At 38.3% G+C, this 23,193-nt stretch overlaps 4 protein-coding genes across 6 annotated transcripts; all 4 read left to right on the top strand.

Annotated features, from left to right (window-relative positions):
- Positions 1-242: 242 nt before the first annotated feature.
- Positions 243-4,683, top strand: LOC309506018 (GTPase IMAP family member 9). The gene is made up of 2 exons (XM_082179539.1): positions 243-392; positions 2,366-4,683. The coding sequence occupies exons 1-2, from the start codon at positions 377-379 to the stop codon at positions 3,388-3,390; spliced, it is 1,041 nt and encodes a 346-aa protein (XP_082035665.1). The 5' UTR covers positions 243-376; the 3' UTR covers positions 3,391-4,683.
- Positions 4,684-7,325: 2,642 nt separating this feature from the next.
- Positions 7,326-13,281, top strand: LOC309506262 (GTPase IMAP family member 7). 2 transcript variants are annotated; one of them, XM_082180023.1, is made up of 4 exons: positions 7,326-7,508; positions 8,332-8,379; positions 9,211-9,318; positions 9,408-13,281. In XM_082180023.1, the coding sequence occupies exons 3-4, from the start codon at positions 9,258-9,260 to the stop codon at positions 10,394-10,396; spliced, it is 1,050 nt and encodes a 349-aa protein (XP_082036149.1). In that variant the 5' UTR covers positions 7,326-7,508; positions 8,332-8,379; positions 9,211-9,257; the 3' UTR covers positions 10,397-13,281. The 2 variants fall into 2 exon arrangements, with proteins under 2 accessions (XP_082036149.1, XP_082036150.1); XM_082180024.1 differs by having other exon boundaries at positions 8,332-8,392.
- Positions 13,282-13,836: 555 nt separating this feature from the next.
- btr02 (bloodthirsty-related gene family, member 2) lies at positions 13,837-19,020 on the top strand. 2 transcript variants are annotated; one of them, XM_082180004.1, is made up of 7 exons: positions 13,837-13,935; positions 15,048-15,359; positions 15,457-15,540; positions 15,681-15,905; positions 16,980-17,121; positions 17,745-17,771; positions 17,858-19,020. In XM_082180004.1, exons 2-7 carry the CDS (start codon positions 15,066-15,068, stop codon positions 18,400-18,402), a joined length of 1,317 nt encoding a protein of 438 aa, XP_082036130.1. In that variant the 5' UTR covers positions 13,837-13,935; positions 15,048-15,065; the 3' UTR covers positions 18,403-19,020. The 2 variants fall into 2 exon arrangements, with proteins under 2 accessions (XP_082036130.1, XP_082036129.1); XM_082180003.1 differs by having other exon boundaries at positions 13,841-13,935; positions 15,064-15,359.
- Positions 19,021-19,181: 161 nt separating this feature from the next.
- On the top strand, positions 19,182-22,769 carry cldnk (claudin k). The gene is made up of 2 exons (XM_082180043.1): positions 19,182-19,720; positions 21,717-22,769. Exon 2 carries the CDS (start codon positions 21,883-21,885, stop codon positions 22,531-22,533), a length of 651 nt encoding a protein of 216 aa, XP_082036169.1. The 5' UTR covers positions 19,182-19,720; positions 21,717-21,882; the 3' UTR covers positions 22,534-22,769.
- Positions 22,770-23,193: the final 424 nt, after the last annotated feature.

The following is a 23,193-nucleotide window of genomic DNA, read 5'->3' as shown; positions in this document are numbered from 1 at the left end:
AAGATTATAAGAGACATGCATTTCATACAAAACAATATATTTTAAAAACACAAACTATAACCAGCATAAATCATATATGAACTAAATGTATTTTCTGTTGAAACTGTTATTCCTCTGCCATATGATGCAACCCATGCAGTCAAAATCGAAGTCATGTGTTTGTGTGGGGTGGGGTGTTTGGGCAAGTGAGTGAATTCAATTCCCCATGTCTCCAGGCCATATTCCATCCAGTAGAGCTTGTCCATTATCAACAGAGATGAGCAAACTAATGTAATGTGGTATCTGACTAATATTATTTTTTAATACTAAGCTCTTAGTATCAAGAACAAAAAAAACATAACATCAACAACAATAAAACAAAGAAGCCTCTGGAAGCATGCCTAAAAGAGCAGGTAAGTTTGAAATGACTTCATAACACGCAGCGGCTAATCTTTGTGAAAAAGAAATGTGCTATATAACAGTTTGCAGATTATATAATATTATTTAAAGAGTCTGTACTTTCATGTCTATGTTTCTTAATTCATTTAAGTACACTTTTAAAAAGTGAACTGTGTAAAAATGTCAAATTAAAAAACTTAAATCATTTGTTGTTAACATTTTGTCATGCTTTCGAAAAGTTCAATTATTTTGATATGTTGATTATACTTCATACTTTTCAAGCACATGAAAATGACTTTTATATGAAAGTATAATTTTAACTGTAGAGTGTTATTTGATATTACATTTGAAGTTAATATATTTTAAATGTACTAATTTGCAACTTAATATGTATGTATAATTACAAATATATTTAAATACGACATAAACAATTTCAATAGAAATAACGTGGAAGTATATTTTAGTTTACCATAAATGCTTGTCAGTACATTCAGCATGACTTTAACCATATTTGAAAGACAATAGAATTAATTATGAAATTATAGAAGTAATTATGAAATTACATATAAAGATGTTAGATGGGTTCAACTAACTGCATTTCATATACATTTATAATACTTTTAATTTAATTGTAAATAACATGCAATTAATTATTCATCTGAAAACATTAAATAATTGATCATTTTATTTAAATTATAATGTTTCTGTAATAAGTTCTGCTTTTAAAAGTATGTTAATGTTAAATTTTTTCACAAGGGTATTCTGACTCTAAATGCATCTAGATAAGTATGAATTTTGAACACATGCACTGCATATTTAATTTTTTTCTTATTTAATCAAGAAGTCTAATTTACAACTACACTGCAAAAAAAATATTTAAATAAATTTCAACATTAGAATAATAAATAATGTGTTGTTTCGACTTGAAGTATGTATTCGTGCTTGACCTAAAATATTAAGTCCCTTATTAGTTTAGTTAGGTTGGATATTTAATTTATCTCAACAAATTTTAAGTTGTTATAACTAATTGCAGCAACAGTTATTACAAAATATACATGCATAACAAAACAGAACAATATTATTTTAAAATTATTATTATAAATTATTCAACATGTTGGTAACATCAAATTTAAATTCTGTCATTATTTACCCTCATATTGTTCCAAACCTGAATTATTTTCTTTCTTTTATGGAACACAAAGGGAGATGTTTCATGCTGCTCCACACCTCGAAAAAGTTTCAAATAATACAAGAAAAAGAACCATATACTCCAGCTATACTTCTGAAGTCATATATAGATATTTTGTTAGTAAACCAAAATGATAAAAGAAATGTACAGAAAATATTCCCCTCAACTGCAGCTCTCAAATGCCATTCTGCATATGTGAACTGGAGTGTTGTGTACTGTTACTGCCAAACATATTCAAACCAGATTTTTTAAAATCTGGCTCTGGGGGGTCTCAGGCGTTGCAGGAGTAAATCCAAAAGGAGAAATGCACAATGCAGAATGAACAATAAACACAGTATTTAATGATCCAGGAAGCGCGATACAAAGACACAACAAACATGACTTTAACATGAGACAAAGAACAGAGAACACAGGGCTTAAATACACAGAGGATGATGATTAACAGAATGGAGAACAGCTGAGGATTAATCAAAAACCATAGTAACAAACGAGAACTCCGGCAGTGACAACGACAAAGAAACTAAACAAGCCAATGAAACTGAACATGAACGTGACGGGGAAGATTTTCAGTGAATTATGACTTAAATTTCAGCCTGACTTCAGAAGAAAGAAGAAGACTTGCAATATAGCGCACAAGACATATGGACATTCTTTTATGGTGTTTTCGTCCTTCTTGACATGGTGATTGAGTTCCACTGAAAATAAAATAAAGCAAATGGGTTTGAGACAACATGAGGGTGAGTTAATAAAGACACCATTTTCATTTTTACTTCAGATAACTGTGTTTTCCCCCCCTAGGGTTTGGTGATGTGGAACTAAGGATATTGGTTATCGGGAGCAGTGGTACATCTCAGTTCCTTCTCACCAATTTCATTTTGGGAAGGGAGGAGTTCTCCGAGAATGTTTGTAGCATTACAAGCAGCCAGAAAAATGTGGGAGAGTTTGTAGGAAGACGGGTTGCAGTAGTCAACGGACCGAACATGTACAACAAAGACCTGTCCAAGACCAAGATGAGGAAAGAGCTGAGAAGATCAATGTGTTTGACGTCTCCTGGACCTCATGCCGTACTCATTGCATTCGACCTGGAGAAGATCTCCCCTAATGACATGAAGACTCCCAAGCTGGTTACAAATAAATTTGGGCAGAATGTTCTAAATTACACAATGGTCCTCTTGGTTTACGACGGGCATCTGAGAGACAGAGCGCTTAACGAAAAAGTAATGCGAACCGACTGGCACCTGTGTGAGCTTGTGGAGCAATGCAACGGCCGCTATCACGTCTTCAGCAAGAACTGGAGGAACCAAGCTGGGAACAGGGAGCTCCTACATAAGATCGAGCGGATGCTGCAGGCAATGGGTGGACACCATTACATTAACCGATCTTACAAGAGGGCAGAGGACAGCATCAGAACCGAGGAGAGAAAGCTACGCAAGAAAAAACACTCTGAGATCAAGAGGACGTGCCGGGATCTGGAGGAGCAGTTTCGGGGGGATGAGCTGCGCTGGCAGATGGACAACTACAATGCGAGTGTCGGGGCAGAAATCAGGGACAAGGCCGAACTGCAGAATAGCCGGCTCAGGACTACACTGGCTGTGGGACTAGGACTGGGGTTTGTTGCTGGAGCAGCCATGGGAATGATCGTGGGCTCTGTGGAAGGGCCAGCAGGAATGGTAGTGGGAGGGGCAGTGGGAGGGGTTGTTGGCGGGGCATCGGGTGCCGCTGCACAGCTGGCCATTCAACACTTGGATGACAGAGTGGGATCCCAAACAGCCAACTTTAATGCAGCTTTTATTAACCGCTTCTTTCGGGCACCTCCGGTCTGAATACAGAAAGATGAAGTTTGAGTGTTTTTTTCCTTTTTCTTTGAAGTGTGTCTGGAACTGCAAAACTAATCCCTGCATCTAAATATGCCTACTTCCTTACTATATAGTATGCAGATAACAGTATGTGAGATGCGTAGTGTGTCCGAATTCATAGTATTCATAAATTATAGGTGAAAAGTACCCGGACGACCTACTACTACTTAAGCAGAGGTTCTGAAGTGCGTATCTGATGGTTACTTTACTATCCCATGAGGAGTTGTGAATAGACTGCAACGGCCAGGTTCAGGAAGTAAAAGCTCCATTTATTTTCACCATAGGGTAATTGATTTTTAACAATAACTTTTAAACCTTTAATGGCAGATATGTTGTGACCTCAGAGGTTGTTAATTGGTGGTATAAGCATTTGTTGAAGCCATCTGTTCACATTATTTCAGCTTATTTTTTTAATAATTGTTTTTAACAGCAGAATTCGTGGTGAGAAAAAATTCCAACAATCAGAGTCGCGGCAGGCAAATCGCACAAAAAGTTTGCAGGGAACACCCACTAACCCACTTTATGGCAGTGAAGCAAGGCAGTGAGGTCGGATAATTTGCAGCCAGATTTGCAGCCAGTGTCGTCTAGCAACTCTCCGTTGGCCGTCAGGTCAATCACATCATGTATAGAGTCTGTGGGCGGGTTTAACATAATGACGGCAGAGTTGTAACGGTTGAATTCCCTGCTACTTGAAAACAAAGAAGAGCTGCTGCTGCTGGCAAACAGCGGAGCTTCGAATCGGCTTTGGCCGCGACTCTGGAAGACTTGGAGTTAAGCTTTTCTTTGAGAAAAGAACAAAGAACGGCACTAAAGTCATTCTTAAAAAAGGAAGATGTGTTCGGAGTTTTACCGACCGGATACGGCAAAAGTTTAATCTATCAACTAAGTTAGCTCCGCTGGTGGGAAAATGCTCTGGTTGGTTTTAGGGCTATTCTATTGCGTGCAGAGGGAATTTGAAAGAGAACCGTTTATCCCGTCCCTCGGATTGAGCCCTGCCAATGGTGTGTTCCCAGACCCAACATCTTGATGTGGGTCTGGCTTGTCAGGCTAACGTACTAGCTAATTGATCATTGATCGCTAACACCCAGCCCTATCGGCAGAGGTAACACAATTAAAATGGGTCCTGTTTTCAGTACTTGTATGTTGGGTGTAAACAATGAAGACAATAAAACAGCAGATATAAAATAACATATGTATTCAGATATGTGTCACAAACAAATGACACAGAACTAAAACAACACAATATATGTAAAGAGTCCTTAGACTAGGGTTCCTCAAACTCAGTCCTGGAGGGCCACTGTCCTGCACAGTTTAGCTCCAACCCTGAACAAACACACCTAGCTGTGAGTTTCTAGTGATCCTGAAGACATTGATTAGCTTGCTCAGGTGTGTTTGATCAGTGTTGGAGCTAAACTCTGCAGGACAGCGGCCCTCCGGGACCGAGTTTGAGGAACTGCCTTAGAATGTTAAAAGCATAGTGGTTCCATACCAAAAAAACAGTCCCGAGGAAACTCTGTGTATAGATGTATATATGTATATGTGTATATGTGTATATATGTCCACCAGTGTATAGAAAATCCAAAGTGCAAGTGCTAGTTCTGGAAGGGTAGGTGTCCACAAAGAGTCTTTTACAATCCAAGCAGTAGATGATTATCAACCTGAGCCCCATTTAGGTGTCAGGCCTTGATATTCCTTCTTCTTCTTCCTTAGTGTTTTAAGGCATCCAAAAAGTTGCATTACTGCCAAAGGCCTTAATATTAGGCCAGGGTTCCTCAAACTCGGTCCTGGAGGGCTGCTGTCCTGCAGAGTTTAGCTCCAACACTGATCAAACACACCTGAGCAAGCTAATCAATGTCTTCAGGATCACTAGAAACTCACAGCTAGGTGTGTTTGATCAGGGTTGGAGCTAAACTGTGCAGGACAGTGGCCCTCCAGGACCGAGTTTGAGGAACCCTGTATTAGGCCATGCTGCACCTTTTACACTTAGCGTGTGAGAGGCTGCCTCCTACGTCCTGTCATGTGCTTGTGCACAAGAGTCCCATTCCTTAAAGACAAACACACCTTTCTCAAGAGCAGTTTAAATGGATAAGGAAACATGTAAAAACATAGCTACTTTAGAGGTCATTTGACTGTATAATGTTGTGTCAAGTAGAATAAAATATTAAATAATTATAAAAATAGAATATTTTTAATTACATATGTTATAAAAATCTACTGAAAAGTTGAATTGGTTAATTGTATTGAATTGTACATTCTAGATTGTCTTGTGGATTGTCCTCCTTTTGCTTTGCTTTTTGCTGATGATTATGTTGTCCAACACTTTTCTGTTTTTAATAAAGCTACCTTGCATTTATTGCTGTGTGTTTCAAGACAGTAGCAGATATGTTTAAGGCAGTATTTTGAATTAATATTTTGAATCGAACAATTTTTTTTAACATTTTTAAAGTTTTATAAACAAATTTGCTATTTCACTCAAAGTAGGGGCCAGGGGTGTGTCTAGGGGAGGCTGGGGTAGGCAGTGCCTCCCCTAGGATAAGCCCTGACTCCCCTGAAAAATGATCTGTCCATCTGATGATAAATTAGATCATAAAAATACTAGCTATTTTTTCGCTAATTCTGATCTAAGGTGATGTCTTATGTTCTCCTTCAGATCAAGGTTCATAAGGGACCGTTCAGTATTAATGGAATGGACCACCGGAGGAAAATAGGGGAGGGTCATGTCTTTTTATTCTTTGTTGAGGGGAGGGTCATCCAACTTTTTTTAGTCTAGGGGGAGGGTCACCCATCTTTTGTATTCATGAAAGCAGCAAAATTTCAAAGTGGCTTGTTTTGTGCATATTTTTCCATCGCTAGCAGATGGGTCTGACCCAACAAAAATCCAGTTTGGCGCTATTTGACAGTGCGCGCGTGCCTCAGGCGTACGCGCTCAGAAAAAGTGCATCATGTCAGAACAGAACGAAAATTAAATGTTTACCCGGCAAAGCTTTAAAGCTCGAGCAAATAATGAACTTCTGTGATTGCGAATAAGTGCAGTGTCCTGTGAGTGTAACTCTACCGCTGCATTAACATGTGATGTGAATGTACGTCGAGATTTACAGTATTGGGACTGAGGCGCCAAAACTGCAGCTGATAGAATGTGCGCTGTTGCACGATACTACAATATTTTAGTTTCCATGCTTATTAATTGAGTTTCCACAACATTGTTAGTGAGTAAATCTACTGAAATGGCCAACATAACAGTGGAGTGTGATGTGTAAGATGAGAAAGCAGAGGTTAACGCCTGTTTCACACATAGGCCTACTACTCCATCTGCAGGGCGTATGCGGTGCAGGAGCAGCACGCGCTTAGTGCTCTCACATATGATGCGTTTGCAGTGCGTAACTGATCCGCGGCTGTACCATAAACACATACTCATCATTTTTATTTCAAATCCAGAAGTTATCAGCAACTTTTATAAAAAAAAAAGGTTTTGTCAGCATTGCGATTCTCTTTTTACACATATACACTCTTTAATGGACGTATTCATGTTGAAACACAATTTAAACAACGTATAATTCAATGCCTTACTTATATAGATTTATAGGCTATATTAAGTTGCTCAAGCAAGTGGTAAAATATTTAACCATGTAGGCTACTTATATTAAAATCGCAAACATTTTAAATTAAAACTTAAAATTGACAAAAACAGCCGACTCTCATGCCTTTTCTTTTGCATTTAAATTTTAATACAATAAATCTTGCATGTCACAAAGAACTTGTTTTTACACCTCCACGAATGAGTGTTGTTCATTATGTCGTCTTGATGAGGTAAATTGTAGTTTTCCTTGCTTTACCCCGTTCTTAAAGTAAAAAGGTGACTTTGAACTTTATGACATCCTGGTAACCTCTCTGGTAGGGGCTTTTACTTTAAGTGACGCTACATGACGCAACTTCAAAGGCAGCACTCCTCATATAATTGCGAACTAGGCCTATATAGGACTACAGTAGCCTACTTTCATTTTCACACGTTCTGTCGCGTACTTTTCTCCAAACAACTTTTTTGTCGCACATTCACCAAGTTGTAGGCTACTTTGGTGAAAACATGGGTATGTACAAATCTATAATGCATTTGTTACAGAAGAAATTGTTTGAGAAAACGTATCATGCAAAAACGAAAGTTCACGAAGGGACTGTTCTAACACGAGAACAGATATTTTGATTAGTCAATAATTGTTATGGATATTGGATGCGAATGAAGAAGCGCGTTTAATGCTGCACTTTATAGGGCTCGTCTGAGATTAATCTTGTGACAGATGTTATGCTGTTTTCATGTAGAAACTTGCGTGCTGACAGCTAAATGTATTAAGGAGAGTGACAACTCTGAATATAATATTTTGAACCCAGGGCCACCGGAATAGTAACAATAGCATTTTCTTTTAAATTAGTAGGCTAGTAATTTTCAAAATAAACAATTGAAAGGCGCTTTTGACAAAATACATATAGGCCTATATATATATATATATTTGTTTTTCTTCAAAACGAAAGCAGTGGAAAAAGGCAGGCAGGCGGTCTGACCAATCAAAAGCTCCATATATAAGGAGCCCGCCCTAAAGGGACATGCGGTGTGGGAAAAACAATATGAGATGTGAGGAAACATAATAAGTCAATGCTTTTGCGTTGTCTCGCAATTTGCTCTAGTTTTTTGCTGATCAAAGAGGGGTTGTTATAGTAAGCATTTGTTTATGGAGGCTGGGTTGGGTTTAAAAAAAAATGTTATACATATTTAAAAAAAATAATCTCTATGATTCCACTGTATCCTAAATATACCGCGCTGGCCTACATAAATAGGTAATAAACCAGAATTAGGAAATATGCCTACCACGTAATAAAATTGCATCTGTATGCATAATATTTGTTGCTTTTTTTTAGTGGGATGCTGCTGGGTTGGTGTACCATGGACATGATCTGACTTCAGAGGTAAATTTCAGAGGTTATTGTCTTTCTTTTTTTATATATAAAAGTTATTATATTAATATTCTACATGCTTTGGAATGGTTGCTATTTTTAGATCTTGTGTTGTTGTAATTCTGTAGTAAATATAAAACTTAAAGGGATAGTTCACCCCAAATTTTTATTCTGTCATCACTTATTCATATTCACAGTCACGTATGTCGTACCAAATCTATAACTTTCTTTCTCCTGCATAACACAAAAGATATTCTGTAGAATGTTGGTAACCAAACAGTGTTATTTAGCGTCATTCAGATAGTATTATAGTTTTTATGAATATTTTGAATTTAGAAGATCTTAACTAAAAATTGATGCACCTCTTTATGGAAATAAATGTTTTGATGCTTTTCCATCAAGAGGTGCATACATGTTTGGTTAAGGTCTGGACTCAGAGGTGCCAATTCCTCTGTGAAAATGATTATTCATGCTCCCTCACAACCATTATTTCCCAATTTGAGCCTGATGAATCTGGACGTTGTCATCCTGGAATATGACCATGTTGTGTCTTCTTACATTGTTTAGGAAATGAAAAGCTACAATGTTCATCCGTTAGTGTTCCATCAGTTAGTGTTAGAAGAATTATTCCCAAACATACAACATGCTAGAAACAAATCATAGACTTTTAAGCATTTGAATTTAAATTTAAAATTTTAATGTAAATCCAAACAGTGACTTTTTTAATCAATATATATATTTCAGCAACTAGCTGAAAATATCTTCTTTTGTGGTTAGTTATTTTAGTTATTTTATCTATGTATAAATATTATTTGTCTTTCAAAATGTCTTTTTCTTTAATAGATTAGCATATCCTGAATTTGTGAACCCCTGTCAGTGCTACTCTTAAAATGGCTGGAGTCAAAGTGAAACTTCGGAGAAGAGGGAGCTCTGAACACGAAAGACCTAACAGTGAGTTGATGTACAAATCAGAACATTTGATAAATTACGGTTAATATAATAAATATTTTTTATTTTTTATTTTTTACTTCATCTCACAGTGAGCAGTGAAACATCATTGAGGATGCTGGTCTTTGGCAGCTCAAGTCGTGATCAGATCTCACTGACACACTCTGTGTTGGGGCCAGACGTCTTTACGGCAGATGAAGTCAATATTTCAGCTACCAAGAAAAGTTCAGGGGTTGTGCAGGAGAGAAACATAACCCTGGTCAACACACCAAATCTTCAAGACAACAACTTGCCGGAGAGTGTGCTTCATAAGGAGCTCAGGAAGGCGGTTTGTTTCTCTTCTCCAGGTCCTCATGCTGTAGTGATTGTTCTAGACCCTTTTCATTTGACCTCTGACATAATGAACATACTGAAGCCTGTGGTGCACTACTTTGGAGATCGTGTCTTGAAGCACACATTGATTGTTTTATATCATGAGAGAGATCTGACAACTCTGTCCATAGAGGATGAGGTTAAGAAGAACAAGAGCTTTAGAGAGCTTGCTGAGAAATGTATCCAGAACTACCTCTTCTTCAATGAAGAAAAAAACCGGACTGAAGGCAGCCAGAAGCAAGCATTGTTTGCCAAGGTAGATGATATGGTCTCGGAGCATGGCATGTTTTCAAACCCGGAATTTAAGGATGCAGAAAAAAGAATTCAGTTAGAGGAGCGTTTCCTCAGAAAATCAAAGGAGAAGGAGATCAGGGAGATGTTTAAGGTGCTGGAGAACAAACAGTCAGGGGAGGCACTTGTCAGTGAATTTAAGAAGTATGAAGAAAAGATACAGTTGGAGTGCAGAGAGAAAGCAGAGCTGGCTGTCGCAGACAAGCTTGGCTTCACTGTCAGAGTTGTTGATTATGCTGTTGCTGTTGGAAAAGGAGCATTAGTAGGCGCACTTCTTGGATTTGCGATAGGACCTGAAGGTATGGCAGTTGGAGCTGCTATTGGTGCTGCTCTAGGTGGTGTACTTGGAGGTGCAGCTAATGCAGTGTGGAGCTACATTAACAATTCCTTTGCAGATGCCCACAAAGGGACTGCATAGTGCACAGAGTCAGCCTCTGACACCGCTGGATCTTCTACAGACTGTATAGAGCTTTTCACACTGGGCTTAACCCTGGGTTATTGTCGTTCTAAACCCCACTTTTAACCCTGGGTACAGGAGCGCTCCACTTGTAATTCAGAAGCGGGGTTGGCACCAAGTTAAACCCGGAGTTATGAAACCCTGCTTTGGAGCAGGATTAGAGGGAACTGCCTTACAATGGTTCAGTTCATATCTTAAAAACAGGTAACTTTCTGTATCGTTGGGTAAGTTTTCCTCCTCTTCAGCTCCTTTTATTAGTGGTGTACCTCAGGGCTCCATTCTGGGCCCTCTTCTCTTTAACTTATATGCGTCCGCTGGGGAATATTATTAGAGGGCACAATATCTTGTTTCATTTATATGCTGATGATACCAGTTGTACATACCGTTGAAAGCTGGCGATTCCATTCAACCGTTGTTGGTTGTTGTCTTGATGATGTTAAAAAATGGTTAACCACTTTCTCAAACTTAATGAGGACAAAACAGAAATAATTGTCTTGGGTCCCCCGAGATTGAGAGATGGTCTCATTAATGGGTCATCATTTTTGTCTTTCTAAGATTTGGAGAAGGTTATTAATGCTTTTATCACAAGATTATTGTAATTCATTGTACTTGGGTCTTCCTCTGTCATCTGCTGTTGACCAGGGCATAAATAGGACCATGTCACCCCTATTTTAGCATCGCTCCAATGGCTCCTGGTCAATTTTAGGATCCAGTTTAAAATGTTGTTGTTTGTTTTTAAAGCCCTTAATGATCAAGCTCCTTCTTATCTCAAAGATCTTCTTATTCCACATTCAGATCTTCAAATAGGTTTCTTTTGTATGTCCTTCAATCCCGTCTAAAAACGAAGTGTGATGAAGCTTTTTCCGTAGCTGCCCCTCGCTTATGGAATCAACTGCCATTGGATATCCGCCCAACACCTGAAATCACCACGACTGGTCATCTTTCGTCTGGGACAGAAGAAAACCGTACAATGTGTAGTGAGCATTAGAAAGTCACAGAAACACAGCGCATTGTATAAACAGTAGTAACATTATTTGAGGATAAAAATGTCAAATGGTGACAGAAAGCGTGTCAGTTGGAGTGAAGGAGAGACCCTTTCATTCTTACCTTTATAGTCTGAACAGATCATTCAGTATAAACTTGACAGTCGGCAATATGAAAAATCAGGATTTGCAATATAGAGGCTTTATGACCAGTCAGTGACACTGACACCGCAATTATGCAAATAAGAACTTTAACCCAAGGTTTAGGAATGTATAAAGTTTGAAATGTCAGCTTATGAAACCCAGGATTAATTGTTAACCCTGCTCACTTAAAAATGTTGGGTTAAAAATAACCCAACTATGGGTTGGTATAGCACCTTCCCAACTGTGGTTATTTTAACCCAATGCATTGGGTTAAACTCCAGTTGGGTTAAAATAACCTAACAGTTGAGTTAAATATTTATTTTATGACCTTATTTTAATAAATAAAATACACATTGTTTTCAAATACATTATTTATTTGTATAAAACAATACATATGTTTCAACCAATATATTTTTTAATTACAACCTATATATTGGGGAGTCCAGCATTAATTGTGTACATAAATTCAAAATACACAAGTGTACATACAAAACACATAGTAAATTCAAAACCTATGCAAATATGTACACATTCACATTCAAAGTACACATTCAAAACCTACACAAAAATGTACATAGAGTGCAAAAAATTGTACAGCATACAGCACACAAAAATGAACACTACATTTAAAATGACACATTAATAACCTATAAGTTAAATTAAGAGCAGTGTGAAATGTAGAGCAAGATAACCCAGGACTCCATTTACACAGAATAGCCTATGATGCAGGGTTAATTATTTTATGTGTGAAAAGCTTTAGACGTCGTCTTGACGTAAGGAAAATATGTTTTTAATCTGATACAATGAGTGATTTTGAGTCAGTGATCCTGAGTTCTAGTGGTCCACAGATGCTTTAAACTGCAGCACAAAACTGTCCCACACCCAGGCTAGTTTGACTGTGTTATGATGATAGGTGAGATAGGGGAATAGAACGAAACATTCAGATATTAAATTGCACTATAGATGTGAGTGGGTGAACAGAAGCAACCATGACGTGTAGATATAAGTGGCAAAAGACATTAGGTTTTATTTATGTAAAGCTGAAGCCACTAGACTGAGACGCAGCATTGAGCTATTTACAGTATTTATCATAGACAAACATTTTTTTTAATGGTAAATCAAAGAACAAATATTTTCCTTAGGGTCTTCTTAAATCCTTAATCCTTCTAACCTGTCTACCAAAAGAAAAATGTAGAAAACAAAGAAATTCTTCTGTGTACACGATGCCCTAAATAATCTACTCTATATCTAGCTAAGGCAAACACAAAAGTACAAGGGGTGGCACACACTCGCGCTTACCTAATGCGCATAACAGACACTACTGTCTATGTCGTACAACCAGTTGTAACTTTCTATTTCAGGTTGGATTTCTAGCAGCATGCTGTTCTGTTTGAGACTTAAAATAGTTGATGTTGAAGTTTTTGTGGTTACCATTGTGCTGAAGAGTAGTGCTGTGATTAGGTTGTGTTTGACTGTCTGACTCTGAAGGTATTGACATATGAGCAATAACTGTGCTAATATTCCATGACAAGTCATATCTTACTTATTCAGTAAATTTACATGCTAAGTATGTTATGTTCTCCATGTTCTATCTTAGCTGTTGAATTTAACTAATTGCCTGGTCCACAACTCAATTACTTGGAACAATCTTTTTCTTTTTGAGTAATTAACTTGATGTTTTTGAAAAATTAAGTTCCTCTAACAATAATTTTTTTTTTTTATAATAATAATTGAGTAAAAAAAATTTAAAGTGTAGGAAAACATTTGAAATTATACTGAGTTCAGAACAGAGAAAAATATTAGAGCGACTGTGTTCAATCAAGTGTGTTCTGATTGGTCTGATATCAGTAAACCAATAAAAAGTGTTATGACCCAATAATCTTTATTGCTGTCAAATGGCCATATCTAATTGTGACGTCACGTGTGTATATATAGCCATTATTTTGTAATCAAACCGGAAATCATGGTTGCTGGTCTTTAACGATAATAATGCATTTATGTCAAAATTTAATAAGGATTTATGCTGATAAATTACACAATGAGAAATGTACACTGTGTAAATACATATTTTGAATACATAAACTATAAGTAGAGACTGGATATATGAGATGTTGTTTATTTCTTCTTTTTTTAACTGAAGTATTTTTTACAAAGTTGTACATTTGATATTTTGTCTAAATAAGAACAAGAATAAAATCTACTGCAACACTTTAAAGCTGTTTGATTGTATAATGTGGTAATGTGCATGACTCAGTGTAAAGTCCAAGGCTCCTCCCCTTGCTGAAAACACACCTGTGTACTATACGATCCAGTTCACTCTATGAAACTCACCGTGAGAGACGTGAACAACTCTCTTCATACGCTGAAGTACAGGTAAGATCCAATGAGATTACTGTAACCTTTGCCTTGTACCTTTAAATGTTAGCTCACAATGTAAAGAGCAACAGCTACAATACAGATTTATAAATAATATCCAACTGTGTGGTAAATATTTTAAGGGTGTAAATGTATAATAGAGTTCCAGTTTGAACTGTGCAGTTCATTTTTTATTTCAACCAATTACTAAATGTTTTTAGCTACTGAGAAACATGTCTGAAAATCTGTCCTGAAACCTGCTAGATAAATATTTTGACTAGTCCTGATGACGACAGGGTTTCTGGTTGAACTTGTTCTTCCCCATACCACTCTGTGTTGACTCTGAATAGAGGCCAGTGAAGATCCCCATTACACTGAATGGAATGCCACACAGACTCATTATATAAGCATTTGCAAACATGTACATGGGCACAATAGCTGAAGCTTATACATGATAGTCAATGCTTAAAGTCAAGTTAGGTAGAGGACAGCAGAATGTGTTTTTACCCTGTTATTTTGTGTTAAATGAGTCTAATGCTTATTGACAAGAATTTTCTGATCTCTTATCTTAGCTGAAGTTTTCGTTCATTAGATCATCACCAGGCCCTTAAGTACTGGGATAAAACAGGCTATACAGATGTCCTATTTGGTCACACTTTAAATGAGGTGTCTTTAGTGCTATGTACTTGTAATAATTATAGTAAAATGTAGGCTAATTACTGTGAATAAATGAGGAATATGTACTCATTTCCGAGTACATTCAGCATCTGGCTCATATTCGTGATCTCAAACATATTCTCAAAACTATAATTTTCAACATCTTCAAAATCAAAATTTTGATCGCTGACAGCTTCTTCACCACATCAAGGTGAAGAACGACCCTATTACATTTTTTACACAATGTACATGGGAAAACAGGCATTCTTTTATAATTTTTTTTTTTGCTATGTTGTTTATAATAAATTGATTGAGGAATAATAAGAAGGCTGATGTCTAACTTTAAAAAATGAATGCGGTGGAGGGTAGTTATAATGACATCCCGGGTCACTTAAGACCTGTGGTATGTGTTTAATGGTTAAAAGTGGGGGAAAAAAAACTCTTTTTATAATTAAATGTGATTTGCAATACAGAATTGTGATCTTTCAGGGATGGAATCTAGCATGAGTCTCCTGTCCGAGAAGCACTTCTTGTGCTCTCTGTGCGAGGACATGTTCAGCAGCCCAGTGACAACACCCTGTGGCCACAGCTTCTGTAAAATGTGTCTGCGCACGTACTGGAGCCGCAGCGGGACAGAAGAGTGTCCGCTCTGTAGGAGGGCCTTTGGCTCCAGACCACGTATCAGTGTGAACCGCATACTGGCGGACGTCACCGAAAACTACAGGAAGACACGTATGGCTGCTAAATCGAAGTTTTTCAGTATGGATGAACTTCAAGATGAACCTGTGAGTGGATCACTTAAATCATTTTAAATGAGACCGCATTCCTAAAAACTACTTAACAATTTTGTGGTTTTGTTCTTCACTCATGTACTGCGAACAGAAGAATGCAGGAGAGGTGGATCAAATGATTCAGGAAAGAGTTCAAAAGATTGAGAAACTTCAGAATTCCTTAAAGTTCCTAAAGGTACGTGACGTAGTGTTTAAAAACATGATAACAGTAAATGAAGAGCAACTGTGTGAAACATTCTTTTAAACTTGCTTGCTTGCTTGAACCCGATTTATTACAATTATTTCTAAAAGAAATACTGTTCTTTCTCTAAACAGAGCTCATGTCTCCGAGAGGTTCAGGAAAGCCAGAGGGTGTTTTCCTCTCTGTTGAGCGCCTTAGAGAACGGCCATAAACTGGTAGTGGCAGCGGTGGAGCAGAAACAAAGAGAGGCGGAGAAAAGGGTTGAACGACTTGTAAAAGACCTGGAGAAAGAAATCCTTGAACTGGACAATGGACACGCCAACCCAGAGCTCTTGAATGACAAGGAGCGTCTTAAAAAGGTAATCACATTTCTTGTTTTGTTTGATTCTTTCTTTTTGCTTTGTGTTAATTTGTCTAGTCTTTATGTTATGTCATTATGTTAATAGCAAAGGAATTGTTCTCCCCCAAAAATGTAGTAAACATTTACTCACCCTCATGTTGTTCCAAAACCATACTCAAGTATTTATACAAGTATTTGTACCATATACAAGTTTTTCAGTAGAACATGAACATTTTTTTTAAGACTCTTTATTTTGCTTTCCACACAACTACAGTTTAATGATCACGTCTACTCCAAAAATAACCACAAAAGATTTGTAATTTCAATGTTTTCTGAAGTCATGTAATAGCTAAAAGCGAAGAACAGACTGCAATTTTCGTTGTTCTTATCATTAAATCTTCCCCTCTGCCATAACTCTCATGTCTCGTTCTCCATCCCATAAAATGTCACTCACATCGCATTTGGTTGTGAAATCAGCACATAGATTTACAGTGAATCATGTATTAAATATCAGTCTGATCCTCTCACAAATCGCACGGCTTCAGGAGGCTTGGAATATAATGCATGAGTCATAGTACATGTACTAACATAATTAAGAAACCATCAGAGCAATGGCTCACACATAGTTATTGCTTTAATGTAAAGTGCAGAAGTCTAATAGTCTCTTGGCCCTTCCTCAAGCTAACCACAGGCTCTACTCTTCAGATAAGACGACAACATAACAGAAACCCCTACAAAATCCCAACAAAACAGAACATTAAACACTAACAGATCTACTCCAAAAACACACAGAAAAGGGTTTTGTTTAGTTTGTTTTAGTTTAGTTTTTTTGTTTGCCTGTGTTCCCGATCCTTATTAGTTTGCATGGTTTCTGTTTTTCTGAATAATTTTTTAGAGTGTTGATATATGAACCTTGAACTTTCATTTTATGGAAAAGAGCAGTGTGAAATTCATCAAAAGTTTTCCTCATTGTTACATGAAAAAAAAAAAAAGGATTTGAAACAACATGAGGGCAATGGCAATTGTCATTTTGGGTGAACTATTCCTTTTAACATTGCAGAGTAAAGAATAATCAATCTACTTTCATCTATAGAGCTTCAGTCATATACCGCGAGCAATGAGAGACTGGACTAAAGTCACACTGGAGACTGATCCTTGTGTTGGCGTCACCAGCCAGGCTGTGGTTGACTTCATGGATAAGGTCATGGTGGAAGCTAAAAGACTTTCTAAAGCTGGTATGATTGAAATAACACTGATTTTGCCTGTTAGTACTAAACATATTTCTCACAGCTTCTTCCACTTATCAAGCTTATGCAAGCTTTTTTTTTTGCAGTTAGACATTTTAAACTTCCATGTTTTGGGGCCAAAAGCTGTACAATTTAAACTTTTGCTTCTTAAAATGGCCAATAATAAGCCTGTTTCTGCCAAGGAATAAAAAAATTCATAACATAAAATAATGACTTTATATCGCACAATTCTAACTTTTTGTTCTGCAATTGCCAGATTATATCTCACAATTCAGACTTTTTTTTCAGAATTGTAATTTATAAACTTGGAATAGCGGGAATTAAAGTCAGAATTGTGAGATATAAACTCGCAATTACAAGAAAAAAGTCAGAATTGTGAGATATAAACTCGCAATTACAAGAAAAAAGTCAGAATTGTGAGATATAAACTGACATTTTTTCCTCAGAATTGTGAGATACAAAGTCGTAATTGTAAGTTATAAAGTCCGAACTGTTTAAGATAACTTGCTAAACTGTGACCTTTGAATGCAGCTAAGAATGTAATACTTTTAGCAAGCTAGTAAAAAATGTTTATGCCATTTATGATTCATGTGCAATTTATTACTTTTCAGAACTGAAGAGGCTGCAGAAGTACTCAGGTGTGTTTTCATTGATGTTTTTATAGAATTAGATTTCTGTCATTACGAGTTTCTCTGGAAAGCCAATCGTCTGTCTTCCTTTTCAGTCGATGTTAATCTGAATCCCCGGACAGCTCACGCTTACCTCTACATCTCCGAGGACCGAAAGGAGGTTAGACACGCCAATAAGCGACAAGAAGTCCCAGAGAACCCCAAGAGGTTTGACCGGGTGGCCAATGTAATGTCCAAGGAAGCCTTCAGCTATGGAAGACACCTTTGGGAAGTGGAGGTTGGAGACAAGACTGACTGGGATTTGGGTGTAGCCAGACAATCTGTCAACAGAAAGGGAAAATTCACAATATGTCCAGCCAATGGCTTCTGGACGCTTAGCTTAAAGAATGGCACCCAGTATGTTGCTAACACAATCCCACCAACTTCCTTTAGCCTCAGTCACAAGCCCAAAAGAGTGTCTATTTACCTGGACTTTGAGGGGGGACGCGTGTCTTTCTATTGTTTGGATACCGGGACTCATATCTACACTTTCAAAGATACTTTCACAGATAAGCTCCACCCCATCTTCAGCCCGGGACGACCCCATGGGGAAAAGAACACTGCTCCCCTTATCATCAGCAGCAGCTGTTGCAGCATCTGAAACAATATGCCAGCCATTACAGCTTTCACTTCCTTTACCACTGCCATTATAGGGTGCAATTATTATAATTATTATCACACATATTCCTTTTTATTTATTACTGGTGCTTCCTAAAGCCTTATTTTAATTACAGACATGAAGGATACCTCAAACTGTGCAAGTTTTTCATGAGAGGTGACAATATAACAAGCAAAAAAAAACAAAAACAAAAAACAATCCCATTGACTGAAGACTGAATTTAGAGACTGGAATATCACTGAGACCTGGGGTCCGACCCTTTTGACTTGGGCTAATAAGTACCTAACTTGTGTATCCTAGCAAAAAATAAGTGCTCTTAATATTACTGAACGTGCACTTGAATTGTACGTAAAATCTTAAAAGTATATATTTAAAAACTACTTGCAGATAATATAATATTAACAAAATAAAAGGCCACAGTATAGGATGAGCACACTTTTATGACTGTTTCTTAACAGACTTTTAAAAATGTTTTACTTTGTAATAATCTCAAAAAGCATAGCAGTGCCCTGCAACACCGTATAGGACGTTTTGTGCGGGCAAGTACCACTGAGATGTTCTCTGTAAAATGTTTAAAAACATTTGTTTACAATAATCAAATGAAGTTAATGCATTTCTTTAAATGAACAAAATGGTTTGATCCAAACTTTTGAAAACATAAAAGTTTCTATAATCCAAAATGTGCAATAGCTACAATTGTGCTTTCTTATTTATTTATTCCTTAAATGTTGTTTATAACTTCACACATATTCCATTGTCACATAGACATGAAAGTAAGACGTTAACATACTTGTACTCGCTCTGTGAACTTTTATGAAAGTGAAATGAATGAAAGGTAGTAAGAAACTATGGAGTTTGCTTCAAGGAACAAGAAGGCGAAGGATGAAAAAGAGGACTAGATGGACGGGTTGGGGATCGAGGAGCGCGAGGGCGAGAGAACAGCGAGTCATTGTGCTGGTACACCAGGCACTGGGAGACACACTCAAGACACATTAACGCATTCACACGCTGACACGAACGCGCACATAAGCGCATGCTTCTGCCCACCGCTACACAGACCCGAGCTGGCATCCCAGAGGGCAGCACTTCACTCTCAAACATACAACCCAAGTGACATTAACCCAGGCTGAGCCTCTCCAGAGGTCTGAATCTGTAGGTTTCACCTTCATCGCAGGTTTATGGCATTTCAGGTCAAGCTCTGTTTCCAGATCGAAGGAACCCAACACAAGAAGATAGAGGATTAGCAGATGAGTGGCTGTGGAAGGAGTTCAACTTCAGGGACTTCATTGTCGTCAATCAGGTAACGACAATTTCAGTCATTTATCATGGAAATCAGAAGTTAATGGTTCAGTAAATAACTTGAAATGTTACTAAAAGGCTATTTTCTTAAACCGCATTTGAGTGTTTTTTGAGGTTTTTTGAGGCTTATGCAGCACTGCATTCAGATTGGACATAAACAGACTCAAGTCTGCTTGGCCCACTCTGAACGTTTCAAAGAAAGCTTCTTGTGTCCAGAGGCTCCTCATGTTTTTCTGAGATAATCCACTCACCCCACCAGGCGTAGCTCTACACCCACCACAGTGTGAAAAGGACCCATTCTCTCCGATGTACATTGAATCCAGTAATGCTCACTGTACATAACAGTCCCTAAATATTTATGTGTAAAACCACATGAATATTTAAAGGAATGTTCTGAATTACAAGTTAAGATGCATAAACAGCATTTGTGGCACAATCACAAATTCCTCTGAAAATGATTAAAAAAAATAAACGATTGAAATTACAGCTAGTAAACAATCAAATAAACACCATTTTAAAGGTATTGCCACAAGTTACACTACACAGTGTTAGCTCTGATTTTCCCCTCGCCGACAGTTTGCTGTCTGTATTTTCAAAAACACACAATCTGAGAGATCCACAGATGTCTGAGAGGCGTTTAGCAGGTTAAATATCTAGATATGCCAGCTATTCAGCTCCTGCAGAGTGAAATGTGTTTTGACAGCAGAAGACATCAGTGATGACAGACAGCTGTGTTGTGTGAAAAGAACAGCAATCTTTGGAAGTCATATAGTGTGTAGGCGGCAGCAGACATTACGCTTGTTAGCATGTGACTAGTTTGATATAATCACGTCATAACGTCATAACCACAAAACACGACTAAACCAGACGAACGACACACGCATTTAATACAAGAAAGGAAGCTGTTTACCTGGAATTCTACTACATACAGGAACAATATCCAAAAAGTTCATTCACCTAGTAAAGTAGTTCCACTTCAAGGTCGATTTAGATAGCTTGCATAATGACGTTTATTGAGTAATTCATAAGTATCTTAGCAAAAAACTGAGCACATTTCTGATGGAATGCTGAATGTTTACTCATAAACATATTACTGTAACAGAAAGATTTGCTTGTTTTAAAACAAATTGAGAGCCAATTTGAAATGATCTTCTGTTGTTATTGACATTACTCTCTCAGAAAGTAAATTGTACCTTTAGTGGTGCCCTCAATAGTACCCTCAAAGGGACATCATTGTACCTCATTTACCCCTAAACAGAACATACCACTATTCTAGAGTACTTATATCCACCTTTTAGGGGTTGATAGTGTACAAAGTCCCTTTGAGGTACAGTGTCAAGCGATCACACCTGAACCAGATAATCAAGATCTTCCAGATCAAGTGTGTGTATGTGTAGATTGGAGTAAAGGGCGTGCCGAAAGGTCTTCGCAGTTGGTCTCGAAAAGCTGCCTGTTGGGGAGTAGGGTAGGGTTAGGGGTTAGTTTCTTGTTGTAGCATTGTGTACCTTTTTGGCACGCCTCTACCTTTTGGCAAGCCCATAACTCCAATCTGCAGCTATCCCAGTCTCTTCCAGATTACTAGAAACTTTCAGGCTGGTGCATTTTGGCAGGTTGGAACTAAATTTTGCGGGACATTGGCCCCCCAGGAGCAGGATTGGACACCCCCGGTTCAAGAAAGGGGTTTCCAGTCCTGCAAATGTGAGGGGCACTTTTCTGAATTTTAGCTCCAAAACACCTGCCTGGAAGTTTCTAGTCATCCCAAAGACCTTGATTGTCTGTTTCTGGTGTGCTTGTTTGGGGATAGAGCTAAACTCCGCTGTAAACACCCTCCAGGAGCAGGAATGGGCATGCCTGCTTTAAGACCATGAATGTTTAGAAATGATTTTGAAGAATCCATGTCAAGACTGCAACTTCTATCAGCACGTGTTCTCAGAGTTTGGCTCCTGCAAACAGTAACTTACTGTAACTTATACCCTTTCCTCTGTTCCAATCTTTAGGTCCACTTGCCAGTCTACTACGCTGTTTCTTTATTGGAACTCACTTACGAAGAAAGGGAAAGGACTTTATTTTTGCCCTTCTCGCTGACCTTGAAGTGTATCGAAGGTTTCTGTCTGTGCCATCCATTGGACTCTTCCAAGTGATCATTCTTGGAAAAGATTCATCATGGCAACCACCGGCATGCAGCTGCTCGGCCTGGTCCTGTCCATCATCGGCTGGGTTGGCGGGTTCTTGGTGTGCATCCTTCCCATGTGGAGGGTCACTGCCTTTATCGGGAACAACATTGTAACGGCGCAGATCACATGGGAGGGCCTGTGGATGAATTGCATCTGGCAGAGCACAGGGGAGATTCAATGCAAGGTGTATGACAGCCTGCTGGCTCTTCCGAGTGACATGAAGGCTGCCCGAGGTCTTTTGGTTCTCGCTTTGCTCATCTGCACCCTGTCGCTCACGCTGGGTGTTCTGGGTATCAAGTGCACCCAGTGCGTGGGCCTCCCAAGCCTCAAGGCGCGTTTGGCCCGCGTGTCTGGCGTGCTCTTTGTCATCGCAGGGTTCCTCATCCTCGTTCCCGTCTGCTGGACGGCCCATTCCATCATTAGGGATTTCTATGACCCCTATGTTGCAGCCCCTCACAAACGTGAGCTCGGCCCCGCACTCTACCTGGGCTGGGGGGGTTCGGCTTTGCTGTTGATCGGTGGATCTCTCCTCTACGCAGGGTCCAATCCGCCCGGGATTCCCTCCTCTCCTACGTTTAGCAGCGGCGACAGCAGCCCACGCCGAGCGGGTGGAGCTGGCCAGGTCAAGGGTTATGTTTAATGACCAGCAGCGACACGCCGGCCCCCGAAAGCCTTCTCTGCTAGAGTTTCCCATTGTGATAGATTCAAGTTAATTCTCATCTATTTTTTATCATTCAGAATATTTCTGTAGTATGATGGAGGTAGTGAATAGAAATGTGAAATCAGGTTTCCTTGCCATATCTAATGTCCACTTATAAGTCTGTCTTTTTCTGTATTTGTCTGTTATGTTATTCAATAATAAAACTTTAAATCCTTTATGATGTCTCCTCTGAATTCTTTGGATGTCCGTCTGTTCAAGAAGATGCTGATGATTCCACGTAGTATCTGACATTCTGTGTAACGCAGACACGTTTATGAAACGTGAATGAAAATTCTCTTATCATTTACTCACTCTGATGTCATTCCAAACACATATGACTTTCTTTCAGCTTTAAAACACAAATTAATGAAACATATCTGTCTCTCCATTGAAAGCTCAACCGTGCTTGCCTGACGCACGAGAACAAACATTAGTGGATCTCACACATCAAGCAAAGTACATTTGAGATTGTATATGCTTTGATCAATATTAATATGTAAATAAAAGCCTATTAAATCTGTTCATCAAAGCATTCTTGCCTCTTCAGGAGACTTGTATTAAACCGCTTGATTCATACGGATAACTTTTGTGATATCTTTA

Source organism: Leuciscus leuciscus (assembly GCF_965113295.1).
Source record: "Leuciscus leuciscus genome assembly, chromosome: 1".
Classification (NCBI taxonomy): Eukaryota; Metazoa; Chordata; class Actinopteri; order Cypriniformes; family Leuciscidae; genus Leuciscus; species Leuciscus leuciscus.
The sequence above is the reverse complement of the archived record's forward strand: the minus strand, read 5'-3'. Positions and strand labels throughout refer to the sequence as shown.